The sequence below is a fragment of the Moschus berezovskii genome, chromosome 2 (assembly GCF_049115385.1).
Source record: "Moschus berezovskii isolate FMDL1 chromosome 2, NW_MosBer_1.0, whole genome shotgun sequence".
Lineage (NCBI taxonomy): Eukaryota > Metazoa > Chordata > Mammalia > Artiodactyla > Moschidae > Moschus > Moschus berezovskii.
In genome coordinates this window covers 121,396,999-121,424,765 of record NC_142461.1, presented here as the reverse complement: position 1 = coordinate 121,424,765, position 27,767 = coordinate 121,396,999, and the positions used below count along the sequence as shown (strand labels likewise).

At 39.2% G+C, this 27,767-nt stretch overlaps 1 protein-coding gene across 4 annotated transcripts in view; it reads left to right on the top strand.

The window, feature by feature from the left end:
• The first annotated feature begins 2,081 nt into the window (after positions 1 to 2,081).
• The window catches only part of CCDC141 (coiled-coil domain containing 141), a 224,589-nt gene continuing 198,903 nt past the window's right edge, over positions 2,082 to 27,767 (top strand). For all 4 annotated transcript variants that reach the window (XM_055397508.2, XM_055397507.2, XM_055397506.2 and 1 more), the window contains exons 1-2: positions 2,082 to 2,349; positions 4,706 to 4,828. In XM_055397508.2, coding sequence (XP_055253483.2) covers positions 2,248 to 2,349; positions 4,706 to 4,828 — 225 coding nt within the window. In that variant the 5' untranslated portion in view covers positions 2,082 to 2,247. The remainder of the gene's footprint in view (positions 2,350 to 4,705; positions 4,829 to 27,767) is intronic.

Genomic DNA, 27,767 nt, shown 5'->3' with positions numbered 1-27,767 from the left:
ATTTTCTATGCACTACTTTGGGTCTGCTTAGAAAGAAAGATCATCTATACAAAGAAAGGTACCATCACCTTTGCTGCTGAATAGCTGGATTCATCTTTCAACAAGGTCTTTCCTATTTCTAATTCCTTTTGCCCTTGACCTTGGAATTAATCAGACTTTCATCCTAGTTCTCCCTCCTCCTCACCTGTCTCTTCCCTTTCCCTCCAAGTGGGCCTGTGACTCCACACAGTGCGCCCTGCCCCCCATACCCGTTACCCGTTACGCAGTCATCCACCTGAAGTGGGGCTCTGTGACCTTCCGCGCTCTTCTAACCATTGTCTGTGTAACATATTTCCCCTTGCCTCCTGAGGGCCTTTATGCAACTTCTGACACACACTGAGTTTCTAACAGTAGATTAACTCTGGGGGAAGGTACACTGTATACTTTGGGTGCACTGTTTGCTGTTCCGGATTGCTGTGTACACAAAGGCTTAAGCAAGGCTTCTTTGGGCATTTTAGGGTGTGGAGATTACGTGACACACTTGTCAACTCTTGGTTTTTCTTGAGGGCAATTAGCTGAAAACTGGTTTCGCTCAATTTGGTTTGTTTGGACCTACTGTTTGCTCAAGCAGAAGGAGCCCGCCTTGAATACTGAGGCAGCCGCTACAGAGAGGTCAGGATGGTTCTCTGCGAGCTCTCCATCCCTGCCATAGGATGAAACCATTTACAATACTTCCTGCATCACGTTGTCTCTTGGCATCTGCTCTCCTGAGCTTGCCCCAAATGCTCCCTTTATGGCCTCTGCTAAATCTGGAGCCCAGGAACTGAGGCCCGGGTAGTTTCCTTTTGCTGACCAGCAGGCAACTGGGTCATGCCCACGTAACTGCAGAGCAGCCAGGAAATAATGCTCTGGGAAGCAAAAATAATTGCCAAAACCAAAATATATGTAAAAACACTATTTCCCCTTTGATTCAAGAATATCATCATGAACAAAGCTGTGGTGCTGACTCAGCCTCCTGAATAATGAACCTGAACCTGACCATGCTTTTAAATTGAGCTAAGGGTTTAACCAGCGAATGGATTCATTTAACTGTTTATTGCTCTATCCTCCACTCTGGATTTGGCCCAAAGATTTCCGATGGCTTCAGCAGCCCCAGAGTCAGTATCTCTGATATGTTTGCGTCTGACCTCTGACCTAAGCTTCAGTGTTATTTTCAGCTGTTCCTTGACAGGGAATCCAACAGCTGCTGTTTAATACCACAGACAACTTGTGACACACACTGAGTTTCTAGCAATAGGATTAATCTGTCCATCTTAGGCTCTGATTTAAGCCATCTATAATTTTCCTGCCCCAGGCGTGGTAGGGGGGAGGGTTGGAAATTAAACCAAATCTTAAGTACAATGTTATTCTTTTTAAAAGAAAAGTAGTAAAATATATACAATGTTAACCTTTAATCAAAAATACAAGTCATACCCCTGCTACAATTAAAAGTAATTGAAAAACGTATTACTTCCTAATAGTCATGATATCTGAACTTGAAAATACTCTTCAGTGGAGTAGATAGTTGCAAAGAAATCCTGACATGTTGGATATCTGTTGAAAAATGCTCATTGAAATATTTTTAAAAGTCCCTAAGAAATCCGAGGCTCTGAGAAAAATGTGGCCATTTCACATAAACTTCATTTGACAAGAGGCAGTTTTAGAAAAGCAGATTAATCCAAAAGTGTATTTCAAACAATTTTGTGGCTTAGACCCAGAATAAATACCAGAACTTGTTTTTAAAGTACATCTTTTGGAGTTTGCTTTGCATGAAAAAGACTTTAAAATTTTTTGAAAAGATTGATACCCAGGTTAATGACTGGCTGGTTTCAAAGTTCACCATCACTGTATAGATTCAATGGCTAAAGTATCTTGGGTTGTCAGGATGTAATTCTTTTTCCATTTACTATCAAACATCAGCTGATAGGCAGAGAGCTAGAAGCTGCCCTCTGCGTTTAAGATAATGGCCAAAATAACAGGCGCTCAGTATTACCATACTAGGGGTGTGGCGATTCTCTCCCGTTCTTTCCTCTCTCTCTCTCATGATAAACTCAATGAGGTTGTCTATTTTTAACCTCCTGTTCTTTCCTTTTGGCAGAGTAATCAGTGCGAGCAGGGCTCTTTCCCTGAATGAATCCAAGTAACCCCAGTGGTTGCCTTCTGAAATGAGCAGCAGCCACACATCTGCACAGAGGCTGTCCAAAGCGTAAACTCTGGTTCTAACGTACCATGTCCAGCCAAGAGAGTCCTGATGTGGAGTTTTCTACAACGACAGTCAGTTCAGTAGCTGTGCAGGCTGGGGACTCCAAAATCGTTATAGCTGTCATAAAGGTAAGCAGACAACTTCCTTTTTTTCTGTGTGGCTGTAGGCTTCTTGCTCTGTGCTGATAATCCTAAAAAACATTCCACACAATCAGCAGTACACAGCATATAGAAAACAACCCAGCAAGTACCTCTTAATGCTTCTTTAAATTGGCAACTGAGAGGACCCTCTACTAAGTTTCAGCCAGTTGCTAGAGTTTCTCTTTCAGTTAGCCATGAAACATCTATAGCAGCTTGATTTTTCAGAAAAGCAATAACAAACCCTACCGTATACTTTCAGTTTGGTTTTTAAAGACAAAGTATTTGTGACCACAGGTTCGTGATTGCTAGGCTTAACAGTCCAGTGGACCTGTGAAACGTCTGTGATTTTTGAGAGTGGATGTGATGAAGGAGGGAAGAGGAGGGTCCCAGCGGATAAGGGGCAGCATTGTTTTCAGTGTGACGGAGCACAGGGAACTCCTAACAAGAGACAGGGACACTTGCCCTCTGCAGCTCTGGTTTTGACATGGTGAAGGCACTAGTAAATCCTTGTCCCACTGGTGAGAGAATGAAGACCCTACCAGGGAAGATGCGAAGGGCATGTGTCTAACTTGCCCTTAACCACAGGAAATTGAAGCCACTTGGGACTTAAAGGTTTCTGCATGTTTTATGTCAAGCAGTTTGCCCATTTGCAAAGATGAGGTTGAAGAATGTATGCATGATTTTATTCCCTGTGAATATATCCTATGAAAATTCCTGAAGCCTTTTGCTTGGATTTAGACAACTCATCACCTCAAGAATTCAGGGTTTAATAAATCAGTGCTCACCAGCATATTACTTTCAAGACCCCACCAGGCTTAACCGAATGAATTTTATGGCCTTTTGTAAGAAGCATGGGCAATCAAGCCTGTTTAATTTCACTGAGTTGCTGCAAATTTTATCTTACTGTGAAAATTCGAAACAGGAAAGCAGTACTTGACATTGAACAAGATGATTCAGTCTAGAAGCACTGAAAGCACGGAATGCAAAGTGTTCCTACCAAGGCCGCTTGCCCAGGGCTCTTGAGACTTGGTCTCACAATAACAGGGCCTCTGCTGATTCCCTTGACCTCTATTCTTTTCAAAGGCAATGGATGGACATGGAAAAAAGCCAGAAGCAAAAGTTTCAAAATTGGTAACTTGCATGTCATTTTATGATGCCCTGAGTAACTGCAAATATCAGCAGTAAGGGAAAAAGAGGAAAATTTACTGTTCTTGTTTTTTAAATTCACTTTTCTTTCCCTCAAATGTGAAACATTTGAGTAGGATGAGGAAAAATGCATATAGAATACATGATAAAAGAATCAGGGCTAAATTGACAGTAAGAAAAAAAAATACCCTCTAAAATTAGACTGGAAACTCTTAAGTTTTTAAGAGTTTTTAAGAAAGTTCCCTCCATCCTGCCTTCTCAGTTCCCTAAGTTCACTGCTGTGCTGTTTGAAATAAACTCCAAGCTGTTCAAAATGGAAAGTGTGTCTTAATAGAAGTGCTTGTGTCTGATTTATGTGGGCTTCTCGTTTCTAAATAGTCTCAGGGTACTAATGATCTAGAATAGACATGTAGTTTTCTCATTTCTCCTCAGCAATTCACTTAGCCAAGTGCATGTGCCCGGTAGTGCTTCCTCTTGCTGAATCGATATTGCTTCTTAAAAAAGCAATTCCTTAGGAAATGCAATGATGAATTCTATCTTGGGGCAGGACACTGAAAGGGTCCTTCATGTGGAAAACAAGTTGACCGCATTCAAATGGCAGTTGCCACACATCTAATTTCACTGATATTTTTGTACATACTTTATTGAATATTCAACAATAAAATTTGAAAAATATTATGTTTTAACTTTGAAATAAACTAAGAATCACTTGCTTCATCTGCTGTTTATTCTTTCTGATTGATTCAGCAAGGTTAAAGACACTAATCAGCATAAATTACGTTTATGAAACTTTTTCCCTTTGGTGAAGTTCACACCTTACTTGCTCAAATCACTATTCTTATAGAATTTTTTTTCTTTGAGCAAGAGAATGTAAAATTGTGTGAATTATTCTATAATTTTGTACTATTCAATAATACATAACCTATTGTAAATGTTCCTCATTTGGGAATTTTTAATTTAAATCTAATATGCTAAGAGAAAAGAATTTATCCTATGCATATAAAAAAGAAAAGCCAGGGCATGGATTTATGTTAGAACTGTTCCGTTTCAATTTAAGTAAGACATATCTCTATAGAAAGGTTAAACTCTTCACGATGTAACTGGAAGCTTTAAAAAAAAAAGAAAAGGAAAAGGAGAAGGGTAAAAGGGAAGGAGTAAGGGGAACTAAAAGTGCATTTTATTTCATTTTTATTTTTAGTGTGGCAAATGGGTTCAACTTCAGTTGGCTGAATCACAGCCCAATCTTCTAGAAATTGGAAGCAATCAAGATGAAACCAAAAAACTTCTTCATGATCATGAACTTCTTTTGGCCAAACTCAAGGTAAGATATTAAGATATGAAGCAGATACAAAATTAAGAAGAAATTAAAAGCTATTTCTTACACTTCCCCTTGATTCTCCCTTATGTCACTGCTGCTGCTGCTGCTAAGTCGCTTCAGTCGTGTCCGATTCTGTGCGAACCCATAGACAGCAGCCCACCACGTTCCTCCGCCCATGGGATTTTCCAGGCAAGAGTACTGGAGTGGGTTGCTTTGCCTTCTCCTATGTCAGTGACCTATGGCTGTTTTAACTTCATGCCAGATAGATAATGGAAAAACACTATAGTTGAGCAAACACCAACACTGGAGAAAAGTAACAAGATTTTTTTTAAACTATCCCTAACGTGATAGAAAATATGTAGTGATAATATTTTCACTGTGGATAAATAAGTACTTTCTTTTTTCCTGGCTGCCTCCATGAAAAAAAATTCCATCATTTCCATTTCATGCAATGTACTGTCACACCACAACAACAGATCCAAACTTCTATTGTTAATGATACCTGCTGGCAAAAATAATATAGAGGGTTTTTCCCTCCTGAACTATTGAAAAGATCTGATTTTATATTTATTATTAAGAGTTCTTGAAACCAAAGAATGGTTTTAATGAAGAGTTATTATTGTATATGTTGTGACTATCTAGTTAAAAATCTAAAAACAACGTTGGTTTAAGATTACCAGATAAGGTATCTAATCAGAGACGGGAATATAGTTTGTGGGGTCCAGCTCAAAGTGAAAAGCAGGAAGAAGCTTTTTTTTGGCCTGTCACAGTGTTTTTAAAATCTTTTATTTAATGTCTGGCTCCTTCGGGCTGGAGAATACGTTGGGGTCAGTGCAGCCCCTCACAGACACTGGACCTCAGCCCCAGTTCAGTGTACAGGGTGTGGACCTGACCCCAACCTTTCTGAGCTGTGCCCTGACACCTGCCAGGGCAGAGGGCAGAGGTCATTGAACAGGGGCAGGGGAGCAGACAGGATAACAGAGTTTCTGTCTCTGGAGGGACAGACCGCATGGTGAGTGAGGCTCCCATCCCTCAGCACTTCCTCTGTTGCCCCATTGAACTTTACTTGCAGAACACACAGCCAAAGATAAAATTGTTAAGAACTTCAAGACAGTAATAGGTGAAACTTTAAACCCCAAGTGGTTTCTCCTTCTGAGAATGGAACCGTGTGCAGCAGCGAACCCTGTGAGTAATAACCCTCATAGGCAAATGAGTGTCATTACTAAAATGAAAGAGGCTGGATTCAGAAGTCTACAATGACTAGGTATTCTGTGTCATTAGTACTTTAATATTACTTGCTTCTTTGAACATCTAGGCTGGAATTTACACTTGCTTTCTAGATTTAGAGGCAGAGCTGATAGGCATCTGAAAAGTACCAGCAGCAGTAGTAAAAGGATAAATCAGACTGAGAAGTTGAAGAAAGAATTAGTACTGGAACAGGAGGGTATTAGAGTCCAGAATTTATTCTCCTGTGTAGATAGCTCCTTGTCCTTCAAGGTAGAAATCCCTGGTGACCAGGAAGTCCTTCGTATATCTTAAAAAACACATGCTGATGTAAGCAGTCATTGAACCAGGGATCAAGAGACTAATTTTGCTTCCCTATTGGCTCAGATGGTAAAGAATCTGCCTCTAATGCAGGAAACCTTGGTTTGATCCCTGGGTTGGGAAGATCTCCTGGAGAAGGTAATGGCTACCCACTCCAGTATTCTTGCCTGGAGAATCCCATGGACAGTGGAGCCTGGTGGGCTACAGTCCACGGGGTTGTAGAGTCGAACATGACTGAACAACTAAGCATGCACACACACACCAATAGCTAGTTTAGTTTGGCTAACAATTCAAGGTTTTGCTGCCACAGAAAAAGCTCAATTTTTATGAATTGTGGAAATTCAACACTTCCCTACAATTCTTGCTCATCCATAGAGGTTTACTTTCTCAAGGTCTCCTGTGTCCCCAGCCCTTTCATACATACCTGCCAACTGTTTCTGAAGTTAACCCAGAAACTGTATGTCTTCCCCGGGTCCTGCTAGCAATCCATGCCCAGCCAGCACTTTCAGGTCCACTGATTAGCTATGGGTGGTGGGGAAGCTCCCAACAGTCTGGTTCTCTCAGGCTACCTCTTTTCCCCCAGTCCTATTCCCATCCAGACCTACAATTCCAGGGAGAATTCTTTCTTAAGCATAGCAGTTTGTCTCTCCTTAACAGCTGTGCTCAAATTTGCACGCCTGAATCTACGCAGGAGCACAGCTGGAAAAGGGTTTTCTATTAATGGGATTCAAGTGTAGAAGGTGCTTGTGATTCTCAGTTGTAAAGTCTTGTCCTTTAATGCCAGTCTTCTGGACCTTAGGCTTTTAACTGTAAAGATGATTGGGAGTGGGAGAGGATGAATCAAAGGTTCATATCTATTGTGGATCTTGTCTTGATGTGCATTGGAATAGTGGAACCATTCTCCCTCTCTGCCTGTGGCTCTAAGAACATGAGGTCTTAAGTAGAAAGACCTTTTGACTTCATGCAGATCTCTAGCCATGACCTCTTAGTGTCCACCTCCCGTACCTTCTCCTAACCCAACAAACCAGCCATTTACCCCCAAGAAATTTTTAGTAGTAGCATCATCTTGGTTAAAAAAATCAAGGAGTCTGAAGTCTGTTTCATATTTGCTGACAAAAGACTTTTTAAATAAGAGGCATGTGAATTCCATATTGTAAATAGCTGGAGTAACTTAATTTACCAGTTATTATGTTGTTAAGGTAGGTACAATCTTAACCTGTAGCAGGAAATTGTTGTACTATTTTTAATGTGAGCTCTTTGAATGATAGGAACATTAGCAGTTCGATAAGCCAATAATATTTAATATTTAATGTTCACTCCAGTGTTTTCCCTATGCACAGGGCCCTGAGATTAGTTCTAATTATAAAGAAGAATGTATTATTAGGAGTTTTGGGAGAGTGTAGGAGTTCTGTGCTGAGTCCACTCTGCTTTGGACAAAATAGTTAGCCTTTCTGGTCTCAGGTTCTTTATTTGAAAAATTATGATATTGATTGGTACCTTCAAACACCTACAAAGGAAATCTGGCGGAGGGGGAATGCAATGATTTACAGAAGTGCTTGCTGCTTTGAAAAGAAAAAGTGGTATAATTATTCTGTTGATAATTAATACATCAGAGAAATTTGGATATTTAATTTTATGGGGAAGCTATTTTCTGCCTTCCATTAAAATTGTCTCAAATCCTAATAATTTATACTAAAGGGAAAAATTCTGGTGACACAGAGTTTGTTAGAGTGTTTCTAATGTTGGTAATGTCTATACCCCAGAGACCTTATTTTCCTTTCAACAGAGTACTTAACCATTTCTATGGAGTGTTCAGAGAGAAATATTTCCCTATTTTCAGTGGGGGAAAGCATAAACATGTGGAGAAAACATTCATTCCCTAAAGGCGTCTAGATTCTCAAACCACACTCGATTATTATTTTAATGAGAAAGCAGGAATTCAGGAAAGGGAAGAGCGAAATGTAAGCAGGTAACAAAGATCTGTCTGTGGCCCCTGTCAGCACCACATCCTCAGGTGGTTCAAGGAGGAAAGAAGGGTCAGAAATGCTGTAGGAATGTTTCTGAAAACATTCTGCCCCTTATCATCTGTCTTACTACTAACTGCATTGCTACTGTGCAAAGGAATTACAACTATGTTGTTGTTTAGTGGCTAAGTCATGTCTAACTCTTTTGTGATCCCATGGACTGTAGCCCACTAGGCTCCTCTGTCTGTCAGATTTCCCAGGGAAGGATACTGGAGTGGGTTGCCATTTCCTTCTCCAGGGCATCTTCCTGACCCAGGGATCGAACCCACGTCTCCTGCATTGGCAGGTGGATTCTTTACCATCTGAGCCACCAGGAAAGCCCAGCGACAACTATAAGAGCCAAGAAAACCTCTGGACTCTGGCTCCTATATTAGTTTTCAATATATGATATTAGCATTCAGTGAGGCAAGACCCTTTAAAATACAAAATACTAAAAAGTTCACGTCTGACTTGACTCATAAATCTATTGACTTCCTGATTCTAACTTCATCTCTGACCCAGTGAATGTTTATTTTTGTCCTGTTTTTCTTTACTTAGTTAAAATATATTATTAGTAGTAGTCCTACTAAAACTCATTTCTTAAATAAGCAATAGTGTGATTCTTCTCCTATAAACAGATAAAATATGTAAATTCATATTTAGTGTGAATGAATCATTAAAAAAATTTTTTGTGGTAAATATATGAATTTGCAATTTCAACCATTTTTTTCATTTTTTAAAAATTTATCACATACTCATCAAGGACCTATGATGTATTTAGCATGGATGAAAAGAGAAAATGAAACATAAAGACATTTAAAAAACTTATAGTTTAGTAAAAGAAATAAGGCAACACTATCATAATTAGAAGACAAAAGGTAGTAAGTCCTACATGCATTTATTTATTTATTATTTTTTTATTGGGGTATAGGTGCTTTATAATATTGTGTTGTTTTCTGCTGTACAGCAGAGGAATCGGCTTTAAGTATACGTATATCCCTTCCCCCTGGCCCTCCCTCCCACTGTCCCCACCCCTAGCACACCAGTGTAGGTCGTCAGAAAACGCAGAGCTGAGATCCCTGTGCTATACAGCAGGTTCTCACTAGCTGGCTATTTTACTACACGGTACTGCATATATGTCAGTCCCAATCTCCCAATTCATCCCGCCTCCCCCTCCCTCCCCACCGCGTCCACCCATTTGTTCCCTAGGTCTGTGTCTCTTTTCCTGCCCTGCAGATAGGTTCATCTGGACCATTTTTCTACATTCCACATATATGCGACTGACTTCACTCTGTAAGACATCCACGTCTATCCATGTCTCCACAGATGACCCAATTTTGTTCTTTCTAATGGCTAAGTAATATTCGTGGGGTATATATACCACATCTTTATCCATTCATCCGTCAACTATATTTAAATGTATGATTCAGTGGCATTAATTGTGTTCACAATGTCGTGCACTCATTACAGCTATCAACTTCCCACCCGAGTTTTCATCACCCCAAACAGAAACTCTGTACCTATTAAGCAAAGATTCCCACTCCCTTCCCTGGTTAATCTCTCTAATCTACTTTCTGCCCTTAAGAATTTGTCTATTTCAGGTATTTCATGTAAATAGAATCATATAATATTTATCCCTTTGTGTCTGGCTTATTTCATTTGCCATGTAATGTTTTCAAGATTCATTCACGTTGTAGCAGGTATCAGAATTTCATTCCTTTTTATGAATGAATAATATTTAAATATATGGATATGCCACATTTTATTTATTCATTCATCTGACCATGGACACTTGGGTTATTTCCACTTTCCAGATGTTGTAAATAATGCTACAGTGAACAGTGGTGTACAAGTATCTGTTTGAATACCTGCTTTCAGTTCTTTTGGAGTGGCATTGCTTGGTCATTGGGCTTTTCTATGCTAACTCTTTGAGAAAACACCAAAATATTTTTCACAGTGGCTGCACCATATTACATTCCCACCAGCAATGTAAAATGTGTTCCAGTTTCTTCACGTCATTGCTAAACTTGTTATTTTCTGTGTGTGTATTTGAGTGTGTTTAATTATAGTCATCCTATTGATGAAGTAGTATCTCAGGGTTGTTTTGATTTGTATTTCTCTAATGACTAATGATGTTAAACATCTTTTCATGTGCTTACTGGACAATTATATACCTTCTTTGGAGAAATATCTTTGCCCACTTTTTAATTGGGGTGTTTGTTTTTTGTTATTGAGTTATAAGAATTCTTTGCATATTCTGGATATAAATTCCTATAAAATCCTCATTATAGGATTTGCATATATTTTCTCCCATTCTGTAGATTATCATTTCACTTTGTTCATGATGATCTTTAATCATATATTTTAATTGTCAGACTATGTGACTTGAATTATATATATTTACATGTTGAAAAAATTTTATAGCATGTGTTTTGTGAATGTGATAGAATGCTTTAGGACAGGGTTGGACAAGGACTAACATATTTTACAAGATCTGTGTCATAGCAATGATTTATCCTAACTGTTTACTTCATATAGGAGACTTATTTTCTCTCCTTTCTGTTTTCCTGTAAGACCCACAAGTTAGGAAATTCTTCTCTCTCAGAAATGTTGGAAAAGATGCTTTCAGCCATATCTTCCCTTCCTATAGGAGTGAGGGGCACTGTGTTACCGGTTGGTGAGACTAGGGAGTGTCCAGCATGGGGAAGCCAGCCTCAAGGGCTCTCTCTGCAGACCATGACTGCCTGTGGCTGCAGGTTCTCTATTCTTTCTGCTGATTTGGCCAGATGTCCCGACATGGCAGAACAGGCCAGTCTGGCCTACATAGAGCAGCCAAATCCGTGTCTATACTTCAGTCCCAGTTCTCTCCAGAGGCAAGTTTCAAGGACTAGGTTTTAAAGAAAAAAATTAGAAAGTCAAATCAAACCTGTCCTCCAGTCCAGCTTTGCCAGTAACAACAGAAGATATTTTGATCCATATGTATGGATTTAGATGTCTGTTTCTCAATTGATTTGGAATCTTGAGAGAGGTGAAATTGTCACCTTCCAAATTCCGGCACTTAACTGATCTGTGGTTCAGAGGAATCTGTGTCGCAGTGTTCTCTACATGTAAAGTACCTGTCATAGTTTGCTGATCATTTTGACGAAGGTCATGGAAACAATTCGGAAACAGTGCAGGGTTCTTGGGGGAGTGGGAACTAGTGGGCAGTATTATTTCTCTTTTAGGCTTTTGAGAATAGAGGGCTTTTCCATTTAAAAAACAAAAATAGTATTCTCACAAAGAAGAACCAGCAAAACTTCCTAGTGATTCTCCCTGGCTGACATAGCACTTTCCTAGTAGTGTACAGGGTATTTCTTTCCCCAGACATTCAATTCCAGTATGGAGCTGTGGGGTGAAATGGAATTTAGATAGCATTCTTTAGATTTTGAAAGTGCCATAGGCAATCTTATAAAATATTGTTTTTATGAGATAAGTTGGCTTAAGAGGTTAAAGAGTCCATGCCAATAGGCTTCTCAGACATGAAGTAAAGGCACATTAAGATTTGGGCTAAGCAGCCCAAACTGGTTTGTCTATAGCATATGTCCATGCTTAATGAAGTGTTGATTCGAGTTGATTTACTCGAGGGGAAGGAGTTCTATAAGGAGACATTTTTGTCATCACAGAGACTGAAGAGTAAAAAATGTGGCAAGGATACCCTCTATCTTACCCATGTCTTGGTAAGCAGTCAAGGTTGGGCTCCTTGGCAGAAGCTGAAGGGCCCATGGGAAATATGAAACACTCATCATATTTCTCTGTGGCTGGGACACCAAGTGACACAGAGTCAGAAGGAATTAAAGCTTTTTCCACACTTCTGCAGGGAACAGAGCAGGGCTCAGTTATAGTAAATACCAATTTGACAACCCTGGAAGGACCCAATATTTGGGAAGATATGGTAGATTAAAGGTGACCATGATGTCTTTGGCACTCTTCCCACTGAGAAGTGGGGTCTAAGTTCATTCCCTTAAAACTGGGCAGACTCTGGCTGCTTTGAGCAAATGAACGTAGCATAGATGATGATGCTGTGGTGCCAGTTTCCAGTCCAGTCTCAAGAGACTTTTACTTTTACTTCCTGTAATTCCAAGTAGTCACTCCTGGAACCTAACCTATTGAGTAAGTCAAGGAGCATTATAGAGCGGCCTATGTGGAGACGAACTGAGTGTCCCAGCAGCAGCTCTGGCTAGCCAGTCATGTGAGTGAGCCATCTGGATATTGATTCTCCAGACCTGGTTGGACTTCCAACCTGACCTGTACAGAGTGGGGACAAGTATTACCCACTTAGCCCAGCCTGAGAATTAATTGTGAGCAAAATAAATAATTGTCATTTTAGGTCTTCAGAACGTGTAGTGGTTTGTCACACAGCAATCGATACCTGGAACAGAGAGCAACAGCAATGCTGGCATCCTCTCAGGGTTTTGAAGGCAACCCTTATGAATGAAAACAGGCAGAAGAAAAGAAGAGTTTTCATGCGGAGACAGTTGAGAAGTAGAGCTAGGATTCTCTAAAATGAAAGATGGTATGATAATACTGATGATAGATAAAAAGAAAACTTTGAAGCTTGTGAATGATCTACTTTTAGAAAAACGAAAGCAGATTCAAAGATATCTGTTATAATGCTAGTTTCTTTGACTTGAATTTAATATTCTTTCTTGATCAGGAGGAAAAAATCTTTAGTTATAACTCAGCACACAGGGATGTGGGCAAAATATTATGGGTATATTGTGGAAGGAGTGACTAATTCTTCCAGGAAAACCAGGGGAAGCTTGACAGAGAAAGTGATATGTGAGCTGTTTTGTAGGTGAGTATGAGTTTTCCAGACATCACTGACCAATTTAAAGGACAAACAATGAACTAGAGGGAAAATACTTGCAATTTGTATGACAACAAAAGGGTTATTATACTCCTTTATATTGATGAGACACAAATAAATATAAATACTAGACTATTCACAGAAGAGAGACAAACTTCCAATAAGCAGGCAAAAAGATGCTCAACATCAATAATGCTCTAAGACATGAAACTAGACAATGATAAAAAGTAAATCACTCATTGTCTTCCTTCCTGTTGTTCAGTTGCTAAGTCGTGTCTGACTCTTTGCGGCCCCGTGGACTGTAACATGCCAGGCTCTTCTATTCGCCACTGTATCCCAGAGTTTGCTCAAATTCATGTCCATTGAGTTAGTGATGCTACCCAACCATCTCATCCTCTGCTGCCACCTTCTCTATCTATCCACCATTATAAGTTAAAATATTGGTAACATCTGGTAATGGTGAGAATGTGAGGAAAAGTGGCATTCTATACTGTTGGTGAGAATCTGGATTATTAAAATTATTTTGGAAACTTTCAAGCATTAAAATGTAAAATGCTCACATCCTGAGACTCAGCAACCTTACCTCTGGGAATCTATCCTTGGAAATGAAACCACTAGTAAACATACAGACATGAAGTTGCTTTGTTATGATATTAAGCATCTTTTCACATGTTTTTGATAGAATAATTTAACTGGAAACAAAAAGATGTCCAACAATGGGGGAATGAAGCATAAGAAGATTATTTATGTTTCTTTTAGTGAAGAGGAACTCAAAAGCCTCTTGATGAAAGTGAAAGAGGAGAGTGAAAAGGTTGGCTTGAAGCTCAACATTCAGAAAACAAAGATCATGGCATCTGGTGCCATCACTTCATGGGAAATAGATGGAAAAACAGTGGAAACAGTGTCAGACTTTATTTTTTTGGGCTCCAAAATCAATGCAGATGCTGATTGCAGCCATGAAATTAAAAGACGCTTACTCCTTGGAAGGAAAGTTATGACCAACCTTGTTAATATATTAAAAAGCAGAGACATTACTTTGCCAACAAAGGTCCATCTAGTCAAGGCTATGGTTTTTCCCATGGTCATGTATGGATGTGAGAGTTGGACTGTGAAGAAAGCTGATCACCGAAGAATTGATGCTTTTGAACTGTGGTGATGGAGAAGACTCTTGAGAGTCCCTTGGACTGCAAGGAGATCCAGCCAGTCCATTCTAAAGGAGATCAATCCTGGGTGTTCATTGGAAGGACTGATGCTAAAGCTGGAACTTCAATACTTTGGCCACCTCATGCGATGAGTTGACTCACTGGAGAAAACTCTGATGCTAGGAAAGGTTGGGGGTGGGAAGAGAAGGGGACGACAGAGAATGAGATGGCTGGATGGCATCACCGACTCTGTGGACATGAGTTTGGGTGAACTCCGAGAGTTGGTGATGGACAGGGATGCCTGGCGTGCTGTGATTCATGGGGTCGCGGAGAGTCGGACACGACTGAGCGACTGAGCTGAGCTGAGCTGATACTGTAGGAGAGTATATTGAGCCCTAGGTATATTATTGCTGTGACCTGGACAAACTCTTGAGTGTTTAAACCAGTGCTGGCTGGGCTTTACGTTGTCGCCAACATGTTCCTATTTGAAAACTGGGTCAAAAGTCAAGATCACAACTAGCATTTTTGAGGTCATAGACCTGTAGCTTCCAAGCTGTTAATTACTTAGAAAGTAGTCCTCCTTTAAAATATAAATCTACAAACAAAAAGTTTTTACAGAATGTAGGACACATAGTGCTTATTAGTTATGAAAAAAAGGGTTTTGGTCTAAGATTTGGACTGAAAAGGCAGAATTCTGACGGTTCAAGATATACAAGTGAGGGGTGGCCGAGGTTAGATGATAGCACAGAATCTACTCACCCCCACTCCCAATCTTCAATACACACTGAGTTAAATTAAATGTCAGATAAAAATTTACCTTCTGTATTCTATTCAGATGACAACAGATATTTCTGCTCCGGAAAAAACATACTTAATCAAAAATGAGGGAATTTTGTTTTGTTTTATTTAAGTCTGCTACATTCCCACCTGATTAGCCTTAGCCATAATGCATCTTGTCTAAACAACAGACTTATTTTAGATTTACTTTAAGTATAAATGTGTAAAACTCAAGATGTTTTCAAATAACATGGCTCTGTCATTCTCATGACAAGTCTAACTGTTTCTCCTCAGGAGAATACAGCGAACTTCTGATTCTGTGGTTAGACCTATTCTTCAAATGATTAATACCTGCATCCTCCAACTCCCGCCTAACACATATTTGAAGTTTGGGGACTTGACTGAGAATAGAATTTTTGTCTGTTTTTAAAAAAAGTCTTAAAATTGGATACTCGTTCTACTTCCAGGAAAGATGGACTAAATACCCTCCACCCTGTCTCCATTAAATGCAGCTATAAATCTGGCAGAATGTGTGTGTGCTGAGGATGCTGAAAATGAGGGACTAGCACATCAATTAGGGAAAGTGTCCAGAATTCCAAAGATCACCAAGCCAATAGTGTTGCTGCTTTTCTTCCCTCTCTTCAGTATTACTCAGCTCAGATCAAAAGCAAATTTACACCCTGAAGAATGCATCAGATATGGACAGAAAAATTTTCAGAAAAGTCTTCTCTTTCAGATCTGAGACCTAGAAAGAGGACTTCTGTGAGTTAGAAAGGGAGGAAACACCTTGATTTTTCTTTTTCTTTTTTTTTGCCTTGTGTTTTCCTATTCTCTCTGCTCCAACCCAGACAATTCCCAAGTGTTGGTAAAGATGGAGGCAGTAGGCAGGTGTCTAAATCTCTGAAAGAGGGGATCTTATCTCTGACCAAGGAACTGTGGTCCCCAGTTGAGTCACTCAGTTGTGTCCAACTTTTTGTGATCCCATGGACTGTAGCACACCAGGCTTTCCAGTCCATCACTAACTCCCAGAGCTTGCTCAAACTCCAAGTCGGTAATGCCATCCAACCATCTCATCCTCTGTCATCCCCTTCTCCTCCCGCCTACAATCTTTCCCAGTACCAGGGTCTTTTCCAGTGAATCAGTTATTCGCATCAGGTAGCCAAAGTATTGGAGCTTCAATATCAGTCCTTCCAATTAATATTCAGGATTGATTTCTTTTAGGATTGACTAGTTTGATCTCCTTGAAGTCCAAGGGACCCTCAAGAGTCTTTTCCAACCCCACAGTTCAAAAGCATCAATTCTTTGGTGCTCAGCTTTCTGTATAGTCCAACTCTCATATCCATACATGAGTACTGGAAAAACCATAGCTTTGACTAGACAGACCTTTGTCAGCAAAGTAATGCCTCTGCTTTTTAATATGCTGTCTAGGTTGATCATAGTTTTTCTTCCAAGGAGCAGGCATCTTTTAATTTCATGGCTGCAGTCCCCATCCACAGTAATTTTGGAGCCCAAGAAAATAAAGTCTCTGACTGTTTCCATTGTTTCCCCATCTATTTGCCATGAAGTGATGGGACTGGATGCCATGATCTTAGTTTTTTGAATGTTGAGTTTTAAGCCAGATTTTTCAATCTTCTCTTTCACTTTCATCAAGAGGCTCTTTAGTTCTTCTTTGCTTTCTGCCATAAGGGTGGTTTTCATCTGCATATCTGAGGTTGTTGATATTTTTCCCAGCAATCTTGATTCCATCTTATGCTTCATCCAGACTGACATTTTGCTTGATGTACTCTGGATGTAAGTTAAATAAAGTAAGGTGACAGTGTACAGTCTTGACATACTCCTTTCCCAGTTTGGAACTGGGAAACCAGACATTGTTCCATGTCTGGTTCTAACTGTTGCTTGTTGACCTGCATACAGATTTCTTAGGAGGCAGGTAAGGTGATCTGGTATTCCCATCTCTTTAAGAATTTTCCAGTTTGTTGTGATCCACACAGTCAAAGGCTTTGGCATAGTCAATAAAGCAGAAGTAGATGTTTTTCTGGAATTCTCTTGCTTTTTGTATGATCCAGTGAATGTTGGCAATTTGATCTCTGGTTCCTCTGCCTTTTTTAAATCCAGCTGGAAAATCTGGAAGTTCTCAGTTCACGTAATGTTGGAGCCTAGGTTGGAGAATTTTGAACATTGCTTTGCTAGTGTGTGAGATGAGTTCAATTGTGTCGTAGTTGGAACATTCTTTGTCATTGCCTTTCTTTGGGATTGGAATGAAAACTGACCTTTTCCGGTCCTGTGGTCCCCAAACTTGTCATAAATTCACATTCCTTTTTTCTTCCCTCTATTCTCCCCACTGCTTGGTACTGCAGATACAGCAGTGGGAAGGAAATCAAAGCCTCAGGTTTCAGGCTAGAGGACCAGTAAGAGGGCGTCTGTAGTACATATTGCAGGCGTGTGTCAAGCCAGTGAAATGAGAGGACAAAGAAGGTGAGAGAGCCGTCTCATGTTTCAGCTTGATATCTCATGTTAGATTGATGGCTGTCTGATTTTCTTAAAGAAATCCTAATTACTCTATGAGTAGAGAAGGAACTCTAAAGAACCATGAGCTGTCAGATTCAGTTTCATAGGACATGGTTTTTTACTTTAGGTTTCAGCTCAAAATATATCCCAATTATTTATGTAATTGGAACTAGAGGAACCCAAACCTCTTAAGGCTGTTGCTGACTGCTTTCTGAAAGCCTGAGATTTTTGATTCAGTGTAACCATAAGCTATTAAACTTTTACTAATGTGTTATAAAGCACTTCATAGAGCAGCAATAAATAGAAATATATAATATGAGCCACAAATGTAATCTCATGTAATTAATTTTTCCAGTTTTATTGAAAGATAATTGGCATACATCACTGTATACATTTAAAACTTATAGCATGATAGTTTGATTTACATATATTGTAAAATGATCACCACCATAGGTCAGCTAACATCTATCTTCTCATACAGGTACAATAAGAAGAAAAAGAAAAGGGAAAAAAAATTATTGTGATGAGAACTGTCTGTTTTAACTTTCCCCTATATTATGCAGAGTGTTAGCTATAGACATTGGATTATATATGACATCTTACAACTGCAAATTTGTGCTTTTGAACCACCAGTTCCCCCTCTCCACACCTTCTGCCTCTGATAAGCATCGATCTGTTCTCTCTATCCATGAACTCCGTTTTTGTTTTTTAGATTCCACATGTGAATGAGATCATACAGTATTTGTCTTTCTCTGTCTGACTTATTTCACTTAGCATAATGCCTTCAAGTTTCGTTCATGTTGTTGCAAATGGTAGAATTTGTTTTTTTATGACTGGATACTATTCTGTTGTATGTATATACATAATTTCTTTATCCATTCATCCATAGATGGACACTTACATTGCTTCTGTGTCTTGGCTATTGTAAATAATGCTGTTATGAACATGGAGGGCTGCAGATATCTTTTGAGTTACTGATTTCACTTCATTTGGTTATAGTCCCAGAAATGTGTCATTCAGTAGTTCTATTTTCAACATTTTGAGGATCTTCCATTCTGTTTTCCATAGTGGCTGTACCAATTTTCAATCCTACCAGCAGTGTTCAAAGATTCCCTTATCACCACATCCATGCCAGCATTATTATCTCCTGACTTTTTGATGATGGTCATTCTATCAGGTGTGAAGTGATATCTCACTGTGGTTTTAATTTGTATTTCCCTAATGACTAGTGAGCATCTTTTCATATACCTGTTAACCTGTAATGATGCTGAGCATCTTTTCCTATGCCTGTTGACCTTTCAATGTAGTTTCTCTTGGGAACTGTCAATTTAGATCCTTTGCCCATTTTTAATTTTTTTTTTTGCTATTGAATTGTAAGAGTTATTATTCATTTTGGCTATTAACTCTTTATCAGATATATGATTTGAAAATATTATTTTCTCATTCCATAGATTGTCTTTTCACTTTGTTGATGATCTCTGAAAAATTCAACACCCATTTATAATGAAAACTCTCCAGAAAGCAGGCATAGAAGGAACATACCTCAACATAATAAAAGCCATATATGATAAACCCAGAGCAAACACTATCCTCAAGTGCAAAAAATTGAAATCATTTCCCCTAAAGTTGGGAACAAGACAAGGGTGCCCACTCTCACCACTGCTATTCAACATAGTTTTGGAAGTTTTGGCCACAGCAATCAGAGCAGAAAAAGAAATAAAAGGAATCTAGGTTGGAAAAGTAGAAGTAAAACTCTCACTGTTTGCAGATGACATGATCCTCTACATAGAAAACCCTAAAGACTCCATCAGAAAATTACTAGAGCTAATCAATGAATATAGTAAAGTTGCAGGATATAAAATTAACACAGAGAAATCCCTTGCATTCCTATACACTAATAATGAGAAAATAGAAAAAGAAATTAAGGAAACAATTCCATTCACCGTTGCAACAAAAAGAATAAAATACTTAGGAATATATCTACCTAAAGAAACAAAAGACTTATATATAGAAAACTATAAAACACTGATGAAAGAAATAAAAAAGGACACAAATAGATGGAGAAATATACCATGCTCATGGGTTGAAAGAATCAATATAGTGAAAATGAATCTACTATCCAAAGCAATCTATAGATTCAATGCAATCCCTATCAAGCTGCTGCTGCTAAGTTGCTTCAGTCGTGTCTGACTCTGTGCGACCCCATAGATGGCAGCCCACCAGGCTCCCCCATCCCTGGGATTCTCCAGGCAAGAACACTGGAGTGGGTTGCCATTTCTTTCTCCAATGCATGAAAGTGAAAAGGGAAAGTGAAGTCGCTCAGTTGTGCCTGACTCTTCACGACCCCATGGACTGTAGCCTACCAGGCTCCTGCATCCATAGGATTTTCCAGGCAAGAGTACTGGAGTGGGTTGCCATTGCCTTCTCTGCTGTCAAGTTACCAATGGTATTTTTCACAGAACTAGAACAAATAATTTCACAATTTGTATGGAAATACAAAAAACCTTGAATAGCCAAACAATCGTGAGAAAGAAGAATGGAACTGGAGGAATCAACCTGCCTGACATCAGGCTATACTACAAAGATACATTCATCAAGACAGTATGGTACTGGCACAAAGACAAAAATATAGATCAATGGAACAAAATATAAAGCCCAGAGATAAATCCATGCACCTATGGACACCTTATCTTTAACAAAGGAGGCAAGAATATACAATGGAGAAAAGACAATCTCTTTAACAAGTGGTTCTGGGAAAATGGGTCAACCACTTGTAAAAGAATGAAACTAGAACACTTTCTTTTTTTTTATTATTTAATTTATTTTTTTTAAATTTTACAATATTATATTGGTTGGTTTTGCCATACACTGACATGAATTCGCCCCAGGTGTACATGAGTTCTAGAACACTTTCTAACACCATACACAAAAATAAACTCAAAATGGATTAAAGATCTAAGTGTAAGACCAGAAACTATAAAACTCCTAGAGGAAAACATAGGCAAAACACTCTCTGACACAAATCACAGCAGGATCCTCTATGACCCACCTCCCAGAGTAATGGAAATAAAAGCAAAAATAAACAAATGGGACCTAATTAAACTTAAAAGCTTTTGCACAATGAAGGAAACTATAAGCAAGGTGAAAAAACAGCCTTCAGAATGGGAGAGAATAATAGCAAATGAAGCAACTGACAAAGAATTAATCTAAAAAATATACAAGCAACTCAATTCCAGAAAAATAAATGACCCAACCAAAAAATGGGCCAAAGAACTAAACAGACATTTCTCCAAAGAAGACATACAGATGGGTAACAAACACATGAAAAGATGCTCAACATGACTCATTATCAGAGAAATGCAAATCAAAACCACAAGGAGGTACCATCTCATGCCAGTCAGAATGGCTGCTATCCAAAAGTCTACAAGCAATAAATGCTGGAGAGAGTGTGGAGAAAAGGGAACCCTCTTACACTGTTGGTGGGAATGCACTCTAGTACAGCCACTATGGGGAACAGTGTGGAGATTCCTTTAAAAACCAGAAATAGAACTGCCATGAGACCCAGCAATCCCACTGCTGGGCATACACACCGAGGAAACCAGAATTGAAAGAGACACGTGTACCCCAGTATTCACTGAAGCACTGTTTATAATAGCCAGGACATGGAGGCAACCTAGATGTCCATCTGTAGACGAATGGATAAGAAACCTGTGGTACATATATACAATGGGATATTACTGAGCCGTTAAAAAGGATGCATTTGAATCAGTTCTAATGAGGTGGATGAAACTGGAGCCTATTATACAGAGTGAAGTAAGCCAGAAAGAAAAACACCAATACAGTATACTAATGCCTATATATGGAATTTAGAAAGATGGTAATGATAATCCTATATGCGAGACAGCAAAAGAGACACAGATGTAAAGAACAGTCTTTTGGACTCTGTGGGAGGAGGCAAGGGTGTGATGATTTGAGAGAATAGCATTGAAACATGTATATTATCATATATGAAACAGATCACCAGTCCAGGTTCGATGTATGAGTCAGGGTGCTCAAAGCTGGAGCACTGGGATGACCCAGAGGAATGGGATGGAAAGGGAGGTGGGAGGGGTGTTCAGGATGGGGAATGCACGTACACGCACGGCTGATTCATGTCAATGTATGGCAAAAACCACTACAGTATTGTAATTAGCCTCCAATTAAAATAAATAAATTAAATTAAAAAAAGAAGTGTTGATTCAGATCCTTTGCCCATTTTTAATTTCTTTTTTTTTGTTATTGTAAGAGATTTTATTCATGTTGTCTATTAACCCATTATCAGATATATGATTTGAAACTATTATTTTCTCTTTTCCATAGATTATCTTTTCACTTTGTTGATGTTCTCCTTTGTTGTGCAGCAGCTTTTTAGTTTGATTTAGTCCCACTTGTTCATTTTTAATCTTGTTGCTTATGCTTTAGATGTTATACCCCCCAAAATTATTACCAAGATAAATAATTATCAAGGAGTTTTGTTCCTATGTTTTCTAGGAATTTCATGGTTTCAAGTCTTACATTTAAGTCTTTAATCCCTTTTCAGTTAACTTTTTTAAGTGGCGTAAGATACGGATTCAGTTTAATTCTTTTAAATGTGAATATCTAATTATTCCAGCACCATTTATCAGACATATATGTAATTTTAAATTTCCTAGTAGCCTCATGTAGATTTTAGAGCATTAAATACTTACTTTAGAAAATGATAAATGTCTCAAACCAACAATCTAAGTTTTTACCTTTAACAGGAAAAATAAGAACAAATTAAAAACTGAGGCAAGCAGACTGAAGCAAAAAATAGAGAGCAAAAATTAATGAAATTGACAAAAGAAAAATAATAGAGAAATGAATGTGTCTTTGAAAAAGTCAGTAAAATTGATAAACCTCTAGCCAGACTGAGGAAGGTTAAAAGAAAGAAGATAAAAATTACCAGTATCAGGCATGAAAGAGGGGACATCACTCTAAACCTCACAAACATTAAAAATAGAATGTAGGAATACTATGAACAACCCTGTGCACATCAGTTCAACAATTTAGATGAAATGAACCAATTCTTTGAAAGCCATAAGTTACCAAAACTCATCCAACAATAAAAGTTTTTAAAAGTGAAGTTAATTTAGTAATACGTCTAATTTATTCTAATATGTCTAAATTATTCAACATATAATCATAAAAACTATTATTGAGATATTTAAAGTTTTTTAATTAAATCTTTAAAATCCAGCATTTACATTATACTTATAGCACATCACAATTTGAACTAGCCACATTTCAAATGACTAGTGGCTATCATATTAGACAGTGAAGATTTAGAGACTAAAGAAGATTAAATCTTCTGGGAATGAAAATACTTTATTTTTTAGCTCAGGAGAAGTCTGCTTATAACCAAACCAATGTATGGAAGAGTCTGAAAGAATAATTAGATTTCTTTCAGGTACAAAAGTTAAAGAAAAGCATGCCAAAATATTTCTAATAGCAAATTATTTTTGAGGGTGATTAATGAAGCAGTATTACTGGATACTGTCACAGGAGTAGAAATATTTTTCCCAGTGTAATATTTTCAAAAATGTAGGTGTGTAATTGTGTTTTCACTTGTGTTTTTATTTTCATTTTTTTAAAGAAGGCAAAAATGTTACTTTGATTAACATAAATATGAATTAGATACTGATTAGGATGAATGCCAAAGTGGGTGATGGTGGTGATGCTCAGTTGTGTCCAACTCTTTGTGAACCCATGGACTGTAGGCTGCCAGGCTCCTCTATCCGTGGAATTTTCCAGGCAAGAAGACTGGAGAGGGTTGCCATTTCCTACTCCAGGGGATCTTACTGACCCAGGGATCAAACCCAGGTCTTCTGTGTCTCCTGCAGTGGCAGGCAGATTCTTTATCACTGCACCAACTGGGAAGCCACCGAGTGCCAAAGTAGGGACTATTAAATGAACTTCGGAGTTATTCAAGATTCCCACCCAGTATTAGGCAGGAAAGACAGGCTTGAAGAGCAGAAAAGAGCTAGTATTCTCAGCAGACAGTTCTATTCCAAGAAGAAAAGGACAGTTAAGTATTGTAACTGAGCAAGAGGCATTATGGGGCTTTCCCAGGACAGACTCCAGCATGTCCTCCACCTGACTCTTGTTTGTAGAAAAGCTTTAGATTCCCAGGCCTCCCCAGAGTCACAAAAGGCTGGCTCAAGAGTTAATGATTGAAAGAATGTGAACATAGAGTAATGACAAAAAGTAGCAGTTGGGTCAGGAGAACAGGAAAAGTTTAAACAGCACATCATCCATATAGCTGTCACAGAATCTTTAGTTCCTCCTTGAAGGACATAGATGACAATCTGATTCACATTCCGGAGTAATTTTACAGCTACTGAAACCGTACCAGAGGGAAGACGTTAATTGCCTGATGAGCACGTGGCCCCCACATTGGCTGCAGCCAGAGATTGGGAATGTTAAACACCTGTGGCATCGCCTCTGTGCCTTCACCGTCAACCGATCAGAGTACTGTGCACAGGCACCATGGGCTCCCCTCCCTCACTTGCCTCTAACGCTCTTCCCAGAAACCCACCCAGGAGTTCCGCGTGTTGAGCGTTAGCCGCCTGGTCTCTGCTGAGCCCAGCTCTTTCCTTCAACACAACCAAGTGTCAGTAGAATGACTGTATTGCTCGCGGGACAGTGGACCAGAGCTTGATTCGGTAAAACTGCACATGTGTTTTAGCTCTTGGAATTGATTTTACCTGAAGGAGTAACTTCTTTAAAACAAATTACATAAGCATTTTGAAAGGATGAATTGAAAACTTCGTATTAATATATTTTGAAAGATTGATGGTAGAAGGCAGTAATTAAATGGCGAATTGTCCAGTTGTGAGTTCTGGAAGTGTTATTGCATATTTCATTAATAATTTCATATGTATTTATAATTATGTTCATTGCTCAAATATTGCTCAGTGGACTTATATTTTGTTGCTTGGCGGTACTAATAACAGCATACCAAATGCAATTCAGATTCTAAAGGTAACTGAAAGGCTTCTGTTAACATGCCTTGGTTAATTTTGCTTAATGTTGGTTGAATCATTAAAGATTGTGTATTTTGTTACTTGAATGATGAATATAGAGCACGGATATACTTTTCATTAACATATTTATAAAACTTGGACCAACAAAGAATTTTTCTTTGTATTGCTTAATTCATTTATATTATATATGAGTAGTTCACACTCCCGGAGAAGGCAATGGCAAGCCACTCCAGTACTATTGCCTAGAAAATCCCATGGATGGAGGAGCCTGGTAGACTGCAGTCCGTGGGGTCGCTAAGGGTCGGACACGACTGAGCGACTTCACTTTCACACATTGGAGATGGAAATGGCAACCCACTCCAGTGTTCTTGCCTGGAGAATCCCAGGGACAGGGGAGCCTGGTGGGCTTCCGTCTATGGGGTCACACAGAGTCGGACACGACTGAAGTGACTTAGCAGTAGCAGTAGTAGCAGTTCACGCTCCAAGGTTCTCAGTCTGATGACTATTTCCAGGCCCTAAACTGAGGCAGTTCAGAAAGCCAGAGCGAGGGAATGATACAGAAATGAACAGTCTCTACATGGGGCAGTTAGAGGTAGGCAGGCTTAAGTAGGTGGTTCTCATCCTGACTGGCCTAAGAATCTTAAAAAAAAAAAAAAATCACATGGATCATATATGCGGGTCCCCAAACCCAAGTCTAGGGTATGCTGGGACACCTGTACATTTTTCAAAGATTTTGCAGTAATTCTGATTCACAACATGGAATAAGAAGCTCTGGCCCAAACTGGAAGAGTAAAGCAGCCATATTAAAAGGCTTGAGCAGAGGTGCCATCCAATGGAATAGGAAAAGGGCCAACCAGGAAAGATTAGGGGCAAAATAATCAGGGTCTCATGACGAAAATTTGGGCAAATGGAAATTTCAAAACAGTATTGGATACTGTTGGAAGCAGCGGAGTGTCTGAGGAATGTGCCTTGAGATTTGACGGTGAGGAAGTTAGTATTGCTCTCTGAAACCTGTCTGGATGCTGCCCTTTTATGCTGTTGACCACATCCTCTTCTGAGGCCCCTCTGTAATTTGTCTTCTGCCTACCTCTGCTATAGTATCCGATTCATGGAAAACCTGTCTGTTGCATTTTTGTCTTCATTAGACTGTGAACATGTTTCCACTTAGCTCTAGCACTGTGTGTAGATTATATATTCAGTAAGTGTTTGCAGAGTGAGTGAGTGAATGAATGCATGTGCCCATTACATAATTTCAGGGACCATACATCTCTATGTAGGAAAAAAGCATGTGAAAAAGGACTGTGGTAAAGAAAATAGTGATGGTTTGTTATTTGTATACTGTACTCTTCTTACAACAGTTGGAGGTTTTTATTAGTCATTAATGTATGGAATATTTGGGCTTCTGAGAGAACATGCTGGAACTGATAAATTACTCATACTATCGGTTTTTCTGGTCTATGCATTATTCCTCTTTTAACTGAGGAATGGGCTGGAGGATGTTTCCAAGTGAATTACTGGTATCTCTATTTTGGAATGCTAAATCACTGTCCTCTGAGAAGCACTCCCTGGGCTCCAACTCCACCTTGGGCCCATCTGTCTCCACTGGTTTCCACTGAGCTTCTCAGTCAGCACCTCTTTAAGTAAGTATTGCCTCACACTCTACTATGGCACTTGTTCAAGTGTGGGCTGGATAGATGTGTTAAAAGTGTTGTTTGTGAGCATTTACACCAGAATCATCTTGGGTGCCTGTTAGCTCTCTGTGCTAAGAGAGCTGGGTAGGGCAAGGGCAATCCACACTTGCCACCTGCAGCTCCAGTGGGCTTTTCTTCATCAGTTAGCCTCGCTTTTAAAATTGGTTTGCTTAGTTGTCTTTTTTTTTTTTTTTTAACATACATATATAGTTCTCCTAAGAGTTTAAGTCTCCTCTGGACAGAGATTGTGTCAGCATATATTAAGTTATCATCTAGATCATTTCTGTCTAAATTACTTGTAAGAGTTTTGGAGCCGATTTATGATATAAGCATAATACAGTGGGTTTTTATAGAGTAGTTACTACATGTCTACCACTTTAAAATTTTTAATATTTCATATCAAGTATTACTAAGTATATTAAAACTATTAATTTGTTTAATCCTTAAACTAGTTCTGAGCGGTAAATTTTATGAGAGGTAACGTACCCTGCATGAGAGCATGAAGCTCTGCCTGCCCAGATGTGAATCCCAGAGTTGCTGCATAGGTGTGTGATCCTGGAAGAGGTCCTTGCCCTCTCTCTGTCTCGGTTTCTTTCCCTACTTAGTAGGGTAAATAATAATCCCTACTTAGTAAGATGTGTGCAAGTGAGTGAGAGTGAGTCAGTGGGTGGGTTAGTGCGTGAGTGAGTGAGGTCGCTTTAGTCGTGTCTGACTCTTTGCAGCCCTGTGGACTGTAGCCCACCAGGCTCCTCTGTCCATGGGATTCTCCAGGCAAGAATCCTGGAATGGGTTGCCATGCCCTCCTCCAGGGATCTTCCCCACCCAGAGATCAAACCCGTGTCTCTTATGTGTCATGCATTGGCAAGCAGGTTCTTTACCACTTGTGCCACCTCGGAAGCCCTCTGTGATTGGTATGCTGGAGTTATAAGGATATCATGCCTCCACTGACCTAAAAGGACCACCCTGTAATTTCTCATCAATGTTACAGCCATGGGTCTTATAGGATTTTCAGGAGTCCAGTTGTGGTAGCACCAGGATGGCACGGCTCTGCTGGACTAGACTCCCTGTCTTCTACGTTCCTGGCTCTGTGTTTGGCATTGCAGGGTGAGGAGACACAAAAGAAATGAAAGGGACATCCTTGGCCTCTAGAAACGTGTATAATAACGCAGGGGGAATTAACTGTAGGAGACCAATGAAGCCATTAAATAACAGTGATAAAACATCATCAAGGCACTGGATGATTAAGTCCCCAGGTGAAAACTGATGGTAGTGAAAGTAGCATAGGCAAGTTCAGATGACAAGAGAAATTGACTTAGCTGGAGTAGTTCTATGGAGAGGGTAGGATTCAAGGTCAGCCCTGAAGTTCAGGGCTGTGGGAGTAACAGGT